General features: G+C 43.8%; 1 protein-coding gene across 2 annotated transcripts; it reads left to right on the forward strand.

The window, feature by feature from the left end:
- The first annotated feature begins 5,951 nt into the window (after positions 1-5,951).
- Positions 5,952-17,294, forward strand: LETMD1 (LETM1 domain containing 1). Of its 2 annotated transcripts, XM_079774064.1 has the most exons (9): positions 5,952-6,108; positions 6,662-6,813; positions 9,413-9,528; positions 10,138-10,220; positions 13,272-13,458; positions 13,581-13,682; positions 13,782-13,934; positions 14,846-14,942; positions 15,869-16,866. In XM_079774064.1, exons 1-9 carry the CDS (start codon positions 5,987-5,989, stop codon positions 15,937-15,939), a joined length of 1,083 nt encoding a protein of 360 aa, XP_079630190.1. In that variant the 5' UTR covers positions 5,952-5,986; the 3' UTR covers positions 15,940-16,866. The 2 variants fall into 2 exon arrangements, with proteins under 2 accessions (XP_079630190.1, XP_079630191.1); XM_079774065.1 differs by lacking the exons at positions 9,413-9,528; positions 13,272-13,458 and having other exon boundaries at positions 15,869-17,294.
- Positions 17,295-17,322: the final 28 nt, after the last annotated feature.

The following is a 17,322-nucleotide window of genomic DNA, read 5'->3' on the forward strand; positions in this document are numbered from 1 at the left end:
AAACATTAAAAAATACTATACAGAACTACTCCAGCCATGAAGACAGAAGAGAAGCAGTCCAGAGACGGAAGACGCTGATGTGGCCTTCCCATACTAGCAGTTAGCAGCTGTGCGTCACTGCAGGTTGCCCAGGACCAAACCAGAGAGTCGGACCTGCATTACCACCATTTGTCCACCATCCAGAACTGAAATGTCAGTGCTGACATGTACACATAAGGAACTGTTGGACATTGAAATTGGGTCTCAAAAGAACTGTTGGCCCAGAAAGAAACTCACTACAGACTGATTCATTTGCCTGTCACCATAACCATTATTGCTTGTCTCATTTTCGGTTCTTATAAGTGTATTTCTAACTCATCTAGGGGAAATAATGTACAACATAAACCTATGAACAAGAACAGACCCAGAAACAAGGAGGCATGGATCAGACTGTTGGGCCTCAGAGGGAGGGTAGGGAAGGGTGGGGGTAAGGGGAGAGATCAACCAAAGGACTTGTGTGCAAGCATATGAGCCTAACCAGCGGTTAAGGACAACAGGGGGGTGGGGGCATGTGTGGGGAGGGGTGTGGGATGGGAATGGGGGGATGAGGACATATATGTGATACCTTAATCAATAAAGAAATTTTTAAAAAATACTATATATTACTTATTTATATACAAATATAAATTGTTATATAAATGCTCAAATACAGGGTATAAATGTATACACACTTTAACATCTGCTAGCTTAATGTTTCTTTTTTTTTTAGATATAAACACTGGAATATATAATTATTCAGAGTGTGTAAACATTTTTGGGGGACACCCTGTATGTACTATATATACAAAGTATTAAAAGTGGACTGACATGAAGGGGCTACCTAAAGGAAGAAAGGGAAATGGGGCTTGGGAGAAAATAGGTATGACATTATTTATTCATTTTGGGTGGTAGATACATAGATAAATGTTATAATATTCTTTGTTCTTTTCCTCTTAAAACATTGTTAACACATAAGAAAGAAGGAATGCAATTAAGAAGTTTTAATATAAACCATAGGTTATTACAATTTTTTCATCCTGGGATTTTTTTTTTCCAGTGCTTTGGGAAGAATAACTTGTCGCAAACCAACCTGTCAAACTCAATGAATTAGCATCTACAGGTGGCAAATCACTGCAGTTGTTATCTGTACCAGCAAGAGATTTATCTTTCCCTGGAAAGATTCCAGTCTTTATCTTTGCACATACCGTCCCCTCCTTCCAAAAAGCCAGTCCTCGAAGTCTGTGTCTTCCAGTTAGTCTCCAGTTTATCCTGTGATCTAGTTCAAACATGACTGCTCTTCACCATAATCACCACCACAATTTGTCAGTTCACTACTCCTTCCTTTAACTCTCACTGTACCTTAGACATTTTCCTGTTACAGCACCTATCACGTGATAGTACAATTATTTTTTTTCCTCTTAAAATCTTTTAAAATTAGTGCTAACCTTTACAAACTTGAATTTCTGGCTTCTCCTGAAAATGTGGGGGATCTGACACAATGTAACTAAGTCCCCGGGGCATCTTTCCCAGGGAGCTCTCATTCTCTCCTGTGTGTTGGCCCTTCTAGGCATTTGAGTCCTAAACCCAGGACTAAATAAATAAGTAAACCTAGAACTGATATCACAGATTGTGTGGCTTCAATAACTAACATTTATCTTCTCAGTTCAGGATGCAGGAAGTCCAAGACCAGGAAGCCACCTGGTTTGGTTTCTGGAAATGGCTCTCCTTCTGGCTTGCTGCCTTCTCACAGTGCCCTCACCTGGTGGAGAGCGGTGAAGAGAGAGGGGAGAGGGGAGAAGGGGAAGCACCATTATTATTATTTTTTAAAATAAATTTTTATTTATTTCAGAGAGGAAGGGAGAGGGATAGGTAGAAAAAACAATAAGAGAGAATCATTGATTGGCTGCCTCCTGCATGCTCCCCACTGGTCATGTGCCCTTTACTGGAATCAAACCAACGCTCTATCCACTGAGTTAAACCAGCTAGGGCCACAATTATTTTTAAATGTCAATCTTCTCTACTAAATCTCTGAGCTTTTAGAGGGAAAGGCCTGCCTCTCATTTGCCTTTATTTTCCTGGGACCTAGCAGAATGGTACAGAGCAGGCCCTCAAGTGTTTGCCAAATGAACAACAACAAATGCTGATGACAAGCTAAATGACATGGGTTTGGGGAGCTCAAATCAGGTGCCCATTTATTGTAGCACAAATCTGGGACCACTTAAGATGATCACCAGCCTGGTGGTTCCTCACTATCTCTTGTCCAGATTGCTGTAAAATAACTTTAATGATATCCTGAACCTCCAGTCTCTTCCCACTCTAATCCATATTAACTCCAGAGTAATTTTTACAAAATAGTACCTTCATCTTGCCATTCCCTTGGGCAAGATGCATGATTCCCTAGGACCTTTTTATTATTATTATATATATATTTCTTTATTGATTTCAGAGAGGAAGGGAGAGGGATAGAGAGATAGAAACATCGATGAGAGAGAATCATTGATCGGCTGCCTCCTGCACGCCCCCTACTGGGGATCGAGCCCACAACTTGGGCATGTGCCCTTGGCTGGAACCGAACCTGGGACCCTTCAATCTGCAGGCCAACACTCTATCCACTGAGCCAAACCAGCTAGGGCCCCTAGGACCTTTTAAATCAAATTCAAATCTTTAATATTTACACCTGAGGTCCCCAAGCAAATCTAATCTTTACATGAGGCCCCAGAATACCACCTCACTCTGGAATTCCAAACGATCTCTCAAACATTTTATAATGTAAACTATACTAAGTAGGGCTGTAATCTTTTTTTCATTTTTTAAAATTTAATTAATTGATTTGAGAGAGAGGGAGGATGGGAAAGAGAAACATTAATCTGTTGTTCCACTTAGTTATGCATTTATTGATTTTTAAAAAATATATTTTATTGACTTTTTACAGAGAGGAAAGGAGAGGGACAGAGAGCTAGAAACATCGACGAGAGAGAAACATCGACCAGCTGCCTCCTGCACACCCCCTACCGGGGATGTGCCCGCAACCAATGTACATGCCCTTGACTGGAATCGAACCTGGGACCCTTCAGTCCGCAGACCGACGCTCTATCCACTGAGCCAAACCGGTTTCGGCCATTTATTGATTTTTGTATGTGCCCTAACTGGGGATGAATTCACAAGCTTGGTGTATCAGGACAATGCGCTAACTGCCCGACCAGGGCCCATCTTTTTTTTTTTTTTTTTTTTTTAATGTTTTTATTGATTTCAGAGAGGAAGGAAGAGGGAGAGAGAAACATCAATGATGAGAATCACTGATCAGCTGCCTCCTGCATGCTCCCAACTAGAGATGGAGTCCATAACCCAGGCATGTGCCCTGACTGGGAATCGAACTGTAATCTCCTGGTTTATAGGTCGATGCTCAACCACTGAGCACACCGTCCAGGTAGGGCTGTACTCTTTATCTGTCTAATCTCTGATTTATCTCAAGCAACAAAAACAATGCCTGGCCTGGGGAGATGCTCAATAATTGTGGAATTAGTGAATAAATTAACTATTTATTAGTGAATAAAAGAACACAAAATATAAAGCAACTTCCTTTCAACGGAATTATTATTTTTTAAATATATATTTATTGCTTTCAGAGAGAGGAAGAGAGAGGGAGAGAGAGCTAGAAACATCAATGATGAGAGAGAATCATGGATCGGCTGCCTCCTGCACGCCCCACACTGGGGATCGAGCCTGCAACGCAGGCATGTGCCTGACCGTGACCTCCTGGTTCATAGGTCGACGATCAACCAGTGACCCATGCCGGCTGGACTCAAAAGAATTATTTTGAGAGGAAAAATATTACTTTATACTCAGGTATATGTATTCGGTTAACAAATACTTAATAAGCACCTCCTGTGCCAGGGACTGTACTAGGGACCAGAAATACAGTGAGCTTAGAATTAAATGGGGAACAGTCATTGAGAGCATAATGCTGTAGTTAATTATTTTAAGTGCTATGAAGGATAATTATAGCTAGCTACAAGATGAATAACAGGGAAACCTAACTCTGTGGGCTTAAGAAAGAGTTTCCAGTAACAGGGATGTTTATATACACACAGCAGTAATTCATGTGCCCGGTCTGTCTGGGTTCAACCGCTGACTCAAAGACTGATTACTTAACCTCACTTAGAAAGTGGAGCTAACAATAGTTTCTGCCTCATGAAGTTAAGTGAGGGTTAAATGACTTAATACAGTAAAGCCCTAAGAAAAATGATGGCAGTAGTGTCTGCTCAGTAAGTGTTCGCTATTGTTACCACCATTTCAGCAGGAGCCTGAAGGACAAGCTAGAAGGGAGGGAAGAAACGCCAAGCAAAGAGCAACGGGTGCAAAAGCCCAGGGCAGTGGTCGGCAAACTCATTGGTCAACAGAGCCAAATATCAACAGTACAACGATTGAAATTTCTTTTGAGAGCCAAATTTTTTAAACTTAAACTTCTTTTAACGCCACTTCTTCAAAATAGACTCGCCCAGGCCGTGGTGTTTTGTGGAAGAGCCACACTCAAGGGGCCAAAGAGCCGCAGTTTGCCGACCACGGGCCCAGCGTATAAAGTGGCCTGCCTGGCCTTGGGCGGAACGGAAAGGCCAATCCTCAGCATAGAGAGCTAAAGGGAAAGAGCTGCAATGAGGCAGGAGATGAGGCCGGGAAGGTAGGCCTGGTTAAGGAGTCTGAACTTTATCCTTAGGGTCAGAGGAAACTTGAAAGCCCCTCATTCCCCCCCCCCAAAAAAAAAAAAGCTCTAGCAATGACACGAATGGATGTTTCCATTGGGCATCTGGGGCTTTTCCACCCGGTGACTTTCTGTACCTGGCCCATCATCCTTGCCCTGCTCATGTCTAACTGCCTCCCGCAGAAACCTGCGTTTATTCTTGTATTACTATTTATTCTTGTATTATTTTCCATACAAGCAACTGTAAACCTAAGTTTGTCCCACCCTGTATTCATATGTATTCAAGAGGTCTTTTTTTTTTTCTTCAATTTTTTTATTAAGGTATTATATGTGTACATATCTTACCATTGCCCTCCCCACACCCCCCAAGAGGTCTTAACTGTTGGAGGCAGCGAAGTGCCACTTCTGGGAATCCTTCCCAGCTTCAGTTATTAATTAATTTGTTAAACATTAATTAGGGTATAGCAGTGAAGGAGACAAAACACTTGCCCTCAGCCTAGTTAGGGAGCCTGCCAAACAAGGAAACAAAACATATAAACGATGCAAGTGGTAAGTGCTATAAAAAAATACACAGGATGATGGGAGAAAATGTGTGTCCTTTGGTCAGAGAAAAACTTGCAGAAGAAAAATGACATTCAAGTTGAGACCCGAGCCTGGCCTGCAGGAGGCGCTTAACGAAAGGCATTTCCCCACCTCACTTGGGGAACGCCGACCAAAGGAAAAGCGGACTTGGCTCGCCCAGCGGCCGCTCCCGGGCTCCCGACCTTTGCCACCAAATGTTAACCGGCCATGGGTGGTTCCCGGCCTAGTCACGCCGCCGCCACGAGAGGGCGCCGCGGGCCCTCCCAGCACCCAGGAGGCGCCGCGGCCGCAGGCATTGCCCAATTGACATCGGGCACCTACCGCGTTCAGGCGCCGAGGCAGGAGAGTCGGACAGAGGGCAATCGCGGCCCTAGGGAATCGAGAGGGGTCACTCAGAGAGAGAGGACGTCCTCAAGATCACAGACCCTACCACGGGCTGAAGCACTCGCTCCTTGGGGGATAGCAGGCTTCCGGTGCCCTGAAAGCAGGCAGCCCTGGCTGCGTCCAATCCCAGCCCTGCCTCTGCACTCCGGCTTCCGGGTGCGTTCAGTGCCGGGTTAGCGCGTGGCGAGCGGTCTGTGGTGGCCAATCAGGTCTCAAGAAAGGCGCATGCGCCGTCAAAGGGACGCGCTTGACGGTGAACCTTGACCCGAAGGAGACCTTTCCTCCCCCTCCCTCGCCGAGAAGATGGCGCTCTCCAGGCTGTGCTGGGCTCGAACTGCTCTGTGGGGTTCGGCGGTCACCCCTCGACCTTACGTCACGCGGAGGCTGCAGCTCGTTCGCGCCGGACTGACCTGGGGAGCCCCCTGGTGAGGGACCCGGAGAAAGCGGCATCTCGGATGTACAGGCCCTTGCAGTGTCTTTTCCTTGCTTGCATGCTGTCTCTTGGTTGTCAGGGTTCCACGCCCTGACCTGGGGATGTTTACTCTTTTGCTCAGAAGTCGCACCCCGATCCCCGCTAGTGGCCTAGCTTCTTGACCCTCTCAACGCTGAGTGCCCCCTATAGTCTGAATCCCCAGCGTATGGTGAGTTCAGCTTCCGGCCCCCCGTCTCCGGCTCAGGTTTTACCGGGGTTCCCCTCGACCCCACCTCCCTGGCTTTGTCCTGCAGCTCCGGCCTCAGGGGTCGCCTCTCACCGGACTCCTGCCGCTCCCGACATCCCTTCCTGCCTCGCCTCTCCGCTGCCTCATTTGTTTTTTTTCTCAGTCTGATTGCTTGTCTCTTGATCCCAAGATCTTTGTATTTCGGAGGTTTCGGATCGTAGCAAACATTCTCGGAGGCCCGTGCTGGACGACAGGGGCGCCACGCGTGAAGGGGCGTTTTGGACTGATTCCCAGATGGTCTCTCTGATCCTCCTTGTAGGTCTTCAAGGCTTCACCTTTCTCCAAAGGCAGATGTGAAGAGTTTAATCTCTTATGTGGCGACTAAGACCAAAGCGATTAATGGGAAATACCATCGTTTTTTGGAACGTTATTTCCCCCGCTTCTATGTCCTGTACACCACCTTCACTAAAGGTAAAAACAAAACTGAAATGGGAGTCACTAGAATCGGCCCTCGGGCCATGTCAGAGGGTGAGCGTCAGTAAGATGATTGGCAGGTTTTGCTATGGGAGAGTGAGCTGGGATGTCTTATGTTTCATAAATGCTTGAGTATTCAACTTCGTTTTATAAGTTAGCACTTCTTGAGGATGTTTCTAGAAAGGTTTTATTAGAAACAACTTCTAACAATATCCAGAGGGAATATAGGTATTTTTGCACTTTGTAACCGCACACTTGACTATAGCAGGAATTCTTTTGTCATGCACAAGGGCAGGGATCTATGGCACTGCACAGACCTGCCCTTTGATTTACCGTTGACTTAGCCTATAAGAAAATGTGGTCTAATGCTTATCACACATCTATCCTAGGTAGCATGTTGTGGAAATAGTGCTATAGTACTTGGTTTCTGAATGTTTTGGTCCAGATCAGAGCTCTGTTTGTTACTAGGAGATGGTATAGAGTCAGCTGTCCACTCTAGAGCCAGCTTGCCACTGGCTGATTGGACTAGTTACTTAACCTCACTGCCCTTTGGTGTGTTTGTTTGTTTGTTTGGCTTTTAGTATATATTTTTATTGATTTCTGAGAGGAAGGGAGAGGGAGAGAGAGACCAAAACATCAATGATGAGAGAGAATCATTGACCGGCCGCCTCCTGCATGGCCCCCACTGGGGACCGAGCCAGAAACCTGGGCATGTGCCCTTGACTGGGACTCCCAACTGCAACCTCCTGGTTCATAGGTCCACGCTCAACCAGTGACCCACACCGGCCGGGCTGTCTGTAAATTGGGGATAAGAATGGAACCTACCTGTTGACCTCATGGTTGTGAAGATTTAGATTAATACATGTAAAGTATTTAAGGCCTGATTCTTAGTAAGTGCTCAATAAATGTACTATAACTGTTTTTATACTCTATACTTTTGTCATAATACCAGTTACAATAAACTGCCACATTGTCAATTCTGAATAGTATCATAATCATTACTAGCAAATTGCTTATCCGTATTTGTAAAGTGGAGATAAAAACGGCTGCTTTGTCTGCTCCCAGTTTATAACTAGGATCAAATAGAAAAGGGTGTGAAAGTATTTTGGTTGGTTTGTTGTTAAGCCTTTTATTATGGAAAAATTTAAACATACACAAAGTAGAGAAAATAATATAATGAACTCCTGTGTACTCAACCTCACTTCAGCAATTAATTCATGGTCTCCAATCTTACTTCATTTCTAAACATGCCTTCTCCTGTATTATTTTGAAGCCAACCTAGACATTCTATCATTTCATTCATAAATAGGAAAGCACTTTTAAAAACTAAAGTTCTAGATAAATGTAAGAATTATGTAATGAGCAAAATGCGATCATAGAAATATGTTGAATTACAGTAATTACACAAATGTTCTAGAAAGGAGATAAGTTAATATCTGGTTAGGGAATACGTAGGGATGATTGAGCAAGACTTCCTGAGGTTAGGGAGCTTTGAATTTTATTTTTTAAATTCTCACCGGAGTATATGTTTTTATTGGTTTTTTAGAGAGAGGGGGAGGGAGAGAAAGAAACATCCATCAGTTGCCTACCTTAAGAGCTCCAGCCAGGATCGAACTGCAACCTAGGTATGTGCCCTGACCAAAAGTCAAACCCACAACCTTTTGGTGTACAGGATGATACTCTAAATCAATTGAGCCACTCAGGGTGAATTTTTATTTTATTTTTTTAAATAATTCTTTATTGTTGAAAGTATTACATATGTCCCTCTTTTTCCCCCATTGACCCTCTCCAGCCCGCCCCCATCGCCCTAAATTTTTATTTTAAAAAAGGAATGATGCCCTGGCCAGTATTCTCAGCGGTTAGAGCATTGGCCCACACACTAAAGGGCCAAGCATTTGATTCTCGTCAAGGGCACATACATGGGCAACCAATCGATGTGTCTCTCTCACATCCATGTTTCTCTTTTTCCCTTCTTCTCTTCCCTCATTCCCCTTCCCTACCTCCCTTCCACTCGCTCTAAAAATCAGTGCGGAAAAACACACAACATAAAAATCAGTGGAGCCCCAAATGGTTTGGCTCAGTGGATAGTGTCGGCCTGCGAACTGAAAGGTCCCGGGTTCAGTTCCAGTCAAGGGCACATGCCCGGGTTGTGGGCTCAATCCCCAGTAGGGGGTGTGCAGGAGGCAGCTAATCAATGATTCTCTCATCATTGATGCTTCTATTTCTTTCTCTCCCTTTCCCTTCCTCTCTGAAATCAATAAAAATACATTTTTTTTAAATCAATGAAAAAAAGATTCTCTGGTGAGGATTTTAAAAAAAGGAATGAGTAATAAACCAGAAAAGGGAGACCATTCCATAGTAGATCACAGAAGGCCCACTTGGCTAGAAGAGAAGTGATGTGCTGTGGGAAAAGGGATGAGGAAAGAGTTATAGGTTGGCCTCACAAGAATTTCAAGTGACCTAGATGGAAGCTTTGATGTAGAGTAATGTTGGGCAGGGACAAGTTTGTGTACTGAGGGTAAACTTGATATAGGAATCTGTGGCATGATTCAAACTGGGGTAACATCACACTCTGTCCTCTACTTTAATGAGGCAGGATTGCAGCAGTTATGGGCTGATGGCAAAAAGTCTAGAAGAATAAAGGCAGATATGGCGAAGCACAATGTAAAGTTTCATCAACTTTCATACCGGGATATGGAGCATTTGAGACAGGTATGGGCCAGAGACAGATATCCAGAAGTTCACGGTGAGGTAATTGAAATTAACCAAGATCTCATGTTATTTTCTTTTCTGTTTTGTTCCCCACTGATCAAGCTTTTGCCCTTTGCTACGAGATTAAAGTATTGAACTAAATGAGAGTATCAGACTATTTGTCACAATTGGATTCTTTCAGAGTTATAGTCCTCCATAGCAGAGCTCCATAGAATTTGGGGCACGCTTCCTAAATAAAAATTGTAAACACTAAAAGTCAGCTTTTTCTGAACATATAAAAATTTGCAAGGATCTAAAAGGCAGCAGGAAAGTAATATTTGGCTGTGACTCGAGTCGTTTTGGAGCTGAATAAGAATCTAGGACCCGTTCTGCAGAGCAGGAAGAATTCATGGAGGTATTTGGTATAATGTCAGTCCCTGCACTAGACAATATTTGGGATACAAAAGTCAATCAGGGCTCGGTCCTCCAGGAACTTACCAACTACATATAGATAGAAATAATCTTGATCCTTTGCAGGGCTGCAGTAGTTTACTGCACAGTGGGATGGAGGGATTGTCCATTGTATTAAGAATGTGGGTTAAAACTGCATCTGTGTTTATTTCTGCTTAGTTTCGTCGAGATGTCACCAAGTGTTTTTTTCTGGGTATTATTTCCATTCCACCCTTTGCCAACTACCTGGTCTTCTTGCTAATGTGAGTATAGACGTCTGTCTCCCTGGCATATTGAAGATATATAGATTTTTTTCAAAATTACAAATTACTTTAAGAAGAACTTTCCATTACCAAACTTCCTGCTCTAATCTTTTCATTAGCCCAAGGTTCATAAAAGCCACTCAGTAATACCTACGTTAAATAGCTGTAGATGTAGGTCAAGCATGTCAAACTCAAAGGCTAACGTGGACCAAATAAACAAGGTTTAAGTTCATGTGGGCTGCAAAAAAAAACAAAAGCTTCAATTTTCATAGAAACGTAGGTTTATTTCGATAGAGACATGCTGAATACAAAGGGCTGAAATAAATGAGTAATCGTTAACATAAAATAATAGAACATTTTAATAAAAGTTACTAATTTTTCTTTTTCTTTTTTTTAAAATATATTTTATTGATTTTTTACAGAGAGGAAGAGAGAGGGATAGAGAGTTAGAAACATCAATGATAAACATCGATCAGCTGCCTCCTGCACAACTCCTACTGGGGATGTGCCAGCAACCAAGGTACATGCCCTTGACTGGAATCGAACCTGGGACCTTTCAGTCCCCAGGCCGACGCTCTATTCACTGAGCCAAACTGGTTTCGGCTAATAAAAGTTACTATTTTTTCTTGAACATTAACTTACCAGATACTGAATAACTGCACAAATTAATAAGCGTAACGCAAATAAACCTATTTTTCTTGTTGTCTGAAAGCGAAATATTTCCTGTTGAGCACAACAAACAAGTCAGTACGAGACTAATGACGTGGCAATTGGCTGCTAAAATATTCTCTGCTAGTATTAGTGGAGAGAAATGGTGTGCCTGCGCGTAAGGGAAATAAATGCCACATGATTATAGTAATCAGTCATTAGCGAACATTGTAGTTATTTATTTATTTATTTATTTATTTTTTGTAGTTAGTTATTAATAACTAGAGGCCCAGTGCACGAAATTCATGCACTGGGGGGAGAGGGGGGTTGTCCCTCAGCCCAGCCTGCACCCTGTCCGATCTGGGACCCCTCAGGAGATGTTCGACTGCCGGTTTAGGCCTGATCCCAACCGCTCGCCTGCCTGCCAGCCTGATCACCCCCTAACTGCTCCCCTGCCTGATCACCCCCAACTGCCCTCCTCTGCCGGCCTGGTCACCCTTAACTGCCCTCTCCTGCCGGCCTGGTCGCCCCCAGCTGCCCTCCCCTGCAGGCCCGGTTGCCCTCAACTGCCCTCCCCTTCAGGCCTGATCGCCCATAGCTACCCTCCCCTGCCAGCCATCTTTGACCACATGGGGGCGGCCATCTTGTGCGAGGGTGTGAGGGTCAATTTGCATATTACCTCTTTATTATATAGGATTATTTATAACAGGATATTGTAAAAATTAAGTTATGAAATTTTTATTAAAATGTTTCTTACATACTGTTACATTGGCTGGGCCACAAAAATATTCGTGGTGGGCCGCAAGTTTGACATGCTTGGTGTAGATGGTCTAGGCCAGGGGTCGGCAAACCGTGGCTCACAAGCCACATGCGGCTCTTTGGCCCCTTGAGTGTGGCTCTTCCACAAAATACCACGTGCGGGCGCACACGTACAGTGCGATTGAAACTTCGTGGCCCATGCGCAGAAGTCGGTTTTTGGCCTGGGCGAGTCTATTTTGAAGAAGTGGTGTTAGAACACTCAAGGGGCCAAAGAGCCGCATGTGGCTCGCGAGCTATGGTTTGCCGACCACTGGTCTAGACTCTCATCTCTTAGCTGCCCCTATCTGATGTGAAGTAAGATAATGACCTTTTTCATTATCTCTACAGGCAGTAATTCACTCCCTGGGAGGCATAGCGATTTGGGACAAATTTATTTTTTCAGGAGAGAAAAGCATTTCATATTTTGATAACAAATCTGTATTACTTTACTTTATATCCAAAAATGACACTTTTAAACTATGATCTTGCGTCTTGTTCTAGTTATCTGTTGTTGTATAACAAACAACCGCAAAGCTAAATAGCTTAAAACAAGCACCATTTTTACGATTTGGTGGATTAGGAATTAGAGCAGAGCTCAGGTGAGTAATGGATATTTCTCTTCCATGTGGTGTTAACAGAGGTCCCTCAGTGAGTTAGCTGGTAAATGGACTTGTCTGGAATGTTTGAGAGGTGGCTGGAAGACTGAGATTGTAAACCAGGGCGCCTACATGTAGCCTCTTTAATATGGTGACTTCAGGGAAGTGGGGCTTCTCACATGGCAGCTCAGGGCTCTAAGAGTGAGTGTGTCAGCAAATAAGAATCGGCATGGCCTTTTATAACCTAGCCTTGGAGGTCACAGACTCACTCTGCTCTCTTCTATTGGTTGAGTCAGTTACCCAGATTTTAAAAAGGGGCATTTCTCAATAAGAGGAGTGCCAGAGAATTTGTGGCCAGGTTTTTTGTTTTTGTGTGTGTGTTTTTTAACATATTTTTATTGATTTCAGAGAGAAAGGGAGCGGGAGAGAGAGATAGAAACATCAATGATGAGAGAGAATCATTGATTGGCTGCCTTTTGCATGCTGCCCCCCTACTGGGGATCGAGCCCCCAACCCGGGCATGTGCCCTTGACCAGAATCAAACCCGGGACCATTCAGTCCACAGGCCGATGCTCTATGCACTGAGCCACACCTGCTAAGGCTATGGCCATGTTTTAAACCCACCTCACAGATAGGGAAATTAATTAAAAGCAAATTTGCCTTTTCCATTTTGTATACACCTAAGGACTGTGTTACTGTTTGAGGTTGTCAACATTACATACCATGTCCAGCTCTGAAATTCTGTCCAAAATATGTTCTTCATTGCTTTAGTTCAAAAAGAGTCATTTTATCTGATTGCTGCTTCTTCCAGTACTAATTCCTTTCACAGGACCTCAGTAATGTTGCTGGAAATGGTGTTTCAGTGTATCCTAAACCTTGGTCTGAGACAGTGTGTTAGCAAAGCAGTGTCTCCATCTCTTTTTATTATTCATGTCTGTCAAATGCTTTCTTTATTCACTTTGAAAGATGCCAGTGTCAGCAAGTGAATTTGTTATTCCTTTCCTTTCAGGTACCTGTTTCCTAGGCAACTGCTGGTCAGACATTTCTGGACCCCAAAGCAACAAATTGATTTCTTAAATATCTATCATGATATCCGGAAAAAGTCCCACCCAGAAATCCTTAGTTATTTAGAAAAAGTTATCCCTCTCATTTCTGATGAAGGACTCCGGTGGCATATGACAGAGCTGTGCACCAAGGTATTCCTCCAATTAACCCTGTTCCAAACTAGGAATCTTGTTAGAGCCAGTGTGCATGAACATCAGATAGGAGGGTTAGTCAGCACGTTGTTAACATCTACCAATCTCTTACCTCTCCCAAGATACAGCGTGGTACCCACCCAGCAATACATGAAATCCTAGCTCTGAGAAAGTGTTTCTCTAACCATCCCCTGGGCATGAATCAACTCCACGCTTTGCAAATAGTGAGTACTCTGAAGCTTTCTCTTTTCCACAACTTCAGGTCTTTGCTTGCAGTAATACTACTATATTGACTTGCTCCTCCTGTGTTGTTAATATCACAGAAAGCCTTGAGTCGAGCCATGCTTCTCACAACGCACCTGCCTTCTCTCTTGTTGAGACGTCGTTTAAAGACTCATACTACTGTGATTCATCAACTAGACAAGGCTTTGGCAAAGCTGGGGATTAATCAGCTGACTGATCAGGAAGTGAAATCGGTAAGAGCTTCATTGCAATATCACCCTCAATTCTTGGTGGACTTAGGAGTTTTCAGGACTGGGAGCTTACAGGGAGCTCGTCTTGCTTGTTATAGCAAAATCCAAGCTCTTTCTTCTCTTACCTCATTTCTAGGTCTTTTTTTTTTTCCCCTCAGTGAACTTAACTACTAGGAAGGAATTGTCCATAGTCATTTTGGTTTATGTTTCCTTTCTTCTGGTCCTTCAAAAATCAAGGATAATGCCATAGCCGGTTTGGCTCAGTTGATAGAGCATCAGCCTGTGGACTGAAGGGTCCCAGGTTCGATTCCAGTCAAGGGCACATGCCCGGATTGCGGGCTTGATCCCCAGTAGGGGGGCATGCAAGAGGCAGCCGATCAATGATTCTCTCTCATCATTAGTGTTTCAATCTTTCCCTCTCCCTTCCTCTCTGAAATCAGTAAAAAATATATTAAAAATAAAAACAAAAACCAAGGACATTAGTTCTGGCCGATTTTGCTTAGCTGTTAGAGCACAGGTCCATGGACTGAAGGCACATACCTTGATTGTAGCCTCAATTCCCAGCCCAGGTCGGGGCGCATGCAGAAGGCGACCAATTGATGTGTCTCTCTCACATCGATGTTTCTCTTTCTCTCCCCCCCACTTCCTCCCTTCCACTCTCTAAAAAAATCAATGGAGAAAATATCCTTAGGTGAGGATTTTAAAAAAAAAGGGGCATTACACTTTAGACCTGCTGTTTTAGATAACATAGGCCTCTTTGCTTGTCATCGTAGTTCAAATTGCCATGGAGAATGCCACCCTCTTGGGATGAGATTGTAACTTAATTTAAAGGAGATTTGGGGTTCTAGGTTTACACTTCCTTGGCATACTCACTCTGTGATTATTAAGGACCATTTCTCTTCTGAGTGTTACAGGCTTGTTATCTTCGTGGCTTGAATTCTACCCATATTGCTGAAGAGAGGTGTCGAACTTGGCTGGCAGAATGGCTGCAGATTTCTTGCAACCTGAAAGGTCAGACAAATCCCTATTGCATAACCGAAATCCAAGTAATTTTGTATTTTATTCTAAGATTATTTTGGAGTTAATTATTGAGTACTGTTAGACCCTATCTACATGTCTGTCTAATTGAAAGGTACAAACTCATTAGCCTACAAGCAGGTAACGAAGTAGATCATGCAAGATGAAGGAGTGAGTAGTGGGGATTGTGGGAGCACGAGCATGAGCACATGCTTGTCTAAAGCAGTTTCTCAACCTTGGCATTATTGAAGCTTTACCATGAGGGCTGTCCCGTGGATTATAGGATGTTTAGCAGTATTCCTGGCCTCTACCCACTAGATGCCAGTAGTACCCCCTCGCCCTAGTTCTGACAACCCAAAATGTCTCCAGACATTGCCAGATGTCCCAGTTGAAGGGAGAGCCAAATTGTCCTAGTTGAGAAGCACTAGTCTAAATTCAAATTAAAAACAAAACCACTCAGCTGGCTAAACAAAAAGTTTCTAAGGGTAGGAATTAGGCTGGTGGGTCCCCTGTTTGGAACCTTTGGCTAGGTAGGCCTTGATGTTTTTAAGCCTGTGAATATGAGGGAGGGTAGGCCTGCTAATCGCCTTAGAGCTGAGACTTGTCCCCAGAGCACCAGCTTCTACCAGAAGAATCCCAAGGGTGGCAGTGGTGTTTAGTACCATTACTATCTCTGTGTTTTCTACTGCTGTCACAGGAGAGTTAAGAAATGAGGATGAGTAGGTAGGACATATGGTGGAAGGAAAGAAAAGCATACATGCAGGTACTGGAATGAAGAAGGGGAACTTGAGAACAACAGCCCCTTAACGTCATATTCCCGGCACTGGGCTTCCCACCTGCAATTTCAAGTCCTGTAAACCAAGGCAGTTAGAAGGCAAACTGTTCCCTGGCCAAACCTTTAACATTGATGGTGTTTTCAGAAGCTGAGCTGTCTCTTCTGCTACACAACGTGGTCCTGCTTTCCATCAACTACATTGGGACAAGGCGCTGAGTGAACGTGGAGCGGATGGCATTGCCCTGCCGTCAGATAGCAGCGTGGGACCAAACAGCACTGTCGGCAGTCTGTGTGCACTGTTAGATGTGTGAGGCAGAGCAGCCGGTGCCACGGGCTTCAGTGTGGTACACTCGTGGGAGCTGGAACTGAAACAAACCCTCTCACCAGAGGTAGCCCTTGGGAGATGTCATCCCAACTTCCTTGGAATTAACTGAAACTGGAAGCAGCCCCTGAACTGGGCTGTTCCTGGAATATGCTAATTTCAGACTCTGGGAATGCGCTTTGGCCCAGGAGGGAATCCTCGTTTGGCCTAGGACTTACTCACTGCCATATTCTTTTCAGCTGTTTTTGTTAAAGCCATTTTCTGGCTGGTGAGGGGAACAGCACTCCTTAAACTGCATGCACTTTGATGCTCCCCTCAACCCTGAGATGACCAAAAATAGTAATTTTTTTGTCCCCCTCACTGGGTTAACCTCTTCCCTTTCCAAATCCTTTTACCACCTTTACTTTTAGTGAATAACGTATGGGAACATTCTAATGGACAAGATACAAGGAACTACAAGTCCTTCTTGACCGCTTACCCAGTATTTATAGCCTTCACACCCTTGTCTTAATTTCTGGGCTGTGCCACAACCTGTGGATCTTAAACTCTTTGCTACCTCCACTGTGTTGCAGCCATCCAACTAACTGACAGTGGCTGCCTGTGGCCCATGGATCAAACCTGTACCGTACTAACCCCACCCAGACCAGGAGAGGTCTGCATCAAGATAGTAAGTTGGGTTTAGCTTTTGTCTATGAAGGGACATCAGTGGCCTGTAGTAACTTACTGTAAATGCATGAAGCACTGTTTTTAAACCCAAGTAAAGACTGTCTGAAATCACTTGCTGGAAATTAACTTATGCATACTCTAATCATTTTGCTAGGGCTCCTTTATAAGACTGTCATAACCTGACTATTGGGGAGAGAATTGGTTGGAATAGAACTTTCTGATGGGATGGAGGTTATGAAGGAGTTGATCCTGTTGCTGGATTTTAAATGCTAACTAGGAATAGAAAATTGTACATACAAATAGCAAGCAATGAAATTAGAACCCGGGCCCCAAGCGTAGGGACTACAGACAGGGAAAGCTCCAACAGGGCAGGATCAAGGCTGTTTCAGCTGATGAGGTGCATAAGCACATATGAGGCAAGTCCAGCTCTTGATGCTCCAAAGAGAAGGTTGTTTTCCCATCATAAAACACATTGTTAACATTAATCCCTAACTGACCTAATCAATTTTATATACAGGCTGGAGAAGCATCCTTTTTCTAACAAGTAACTGTATTGTGGTCTGCCAAGATCAAGAGTAACACACCATTCTTTTGAATATTTCTTTAATATT

Source organism: Cnephaeus nilssonii (genome assembly GCF_951640355.1).
Source record: "Cnephaeus nilssonii genome assembly, chromosome: 6".
NCBI lineage: Eukaryota > Metazoa > Chordata > Mammalia > Chiroptera > Vespertilionidae > Cnephaeus > Cnephaeus nilssonii.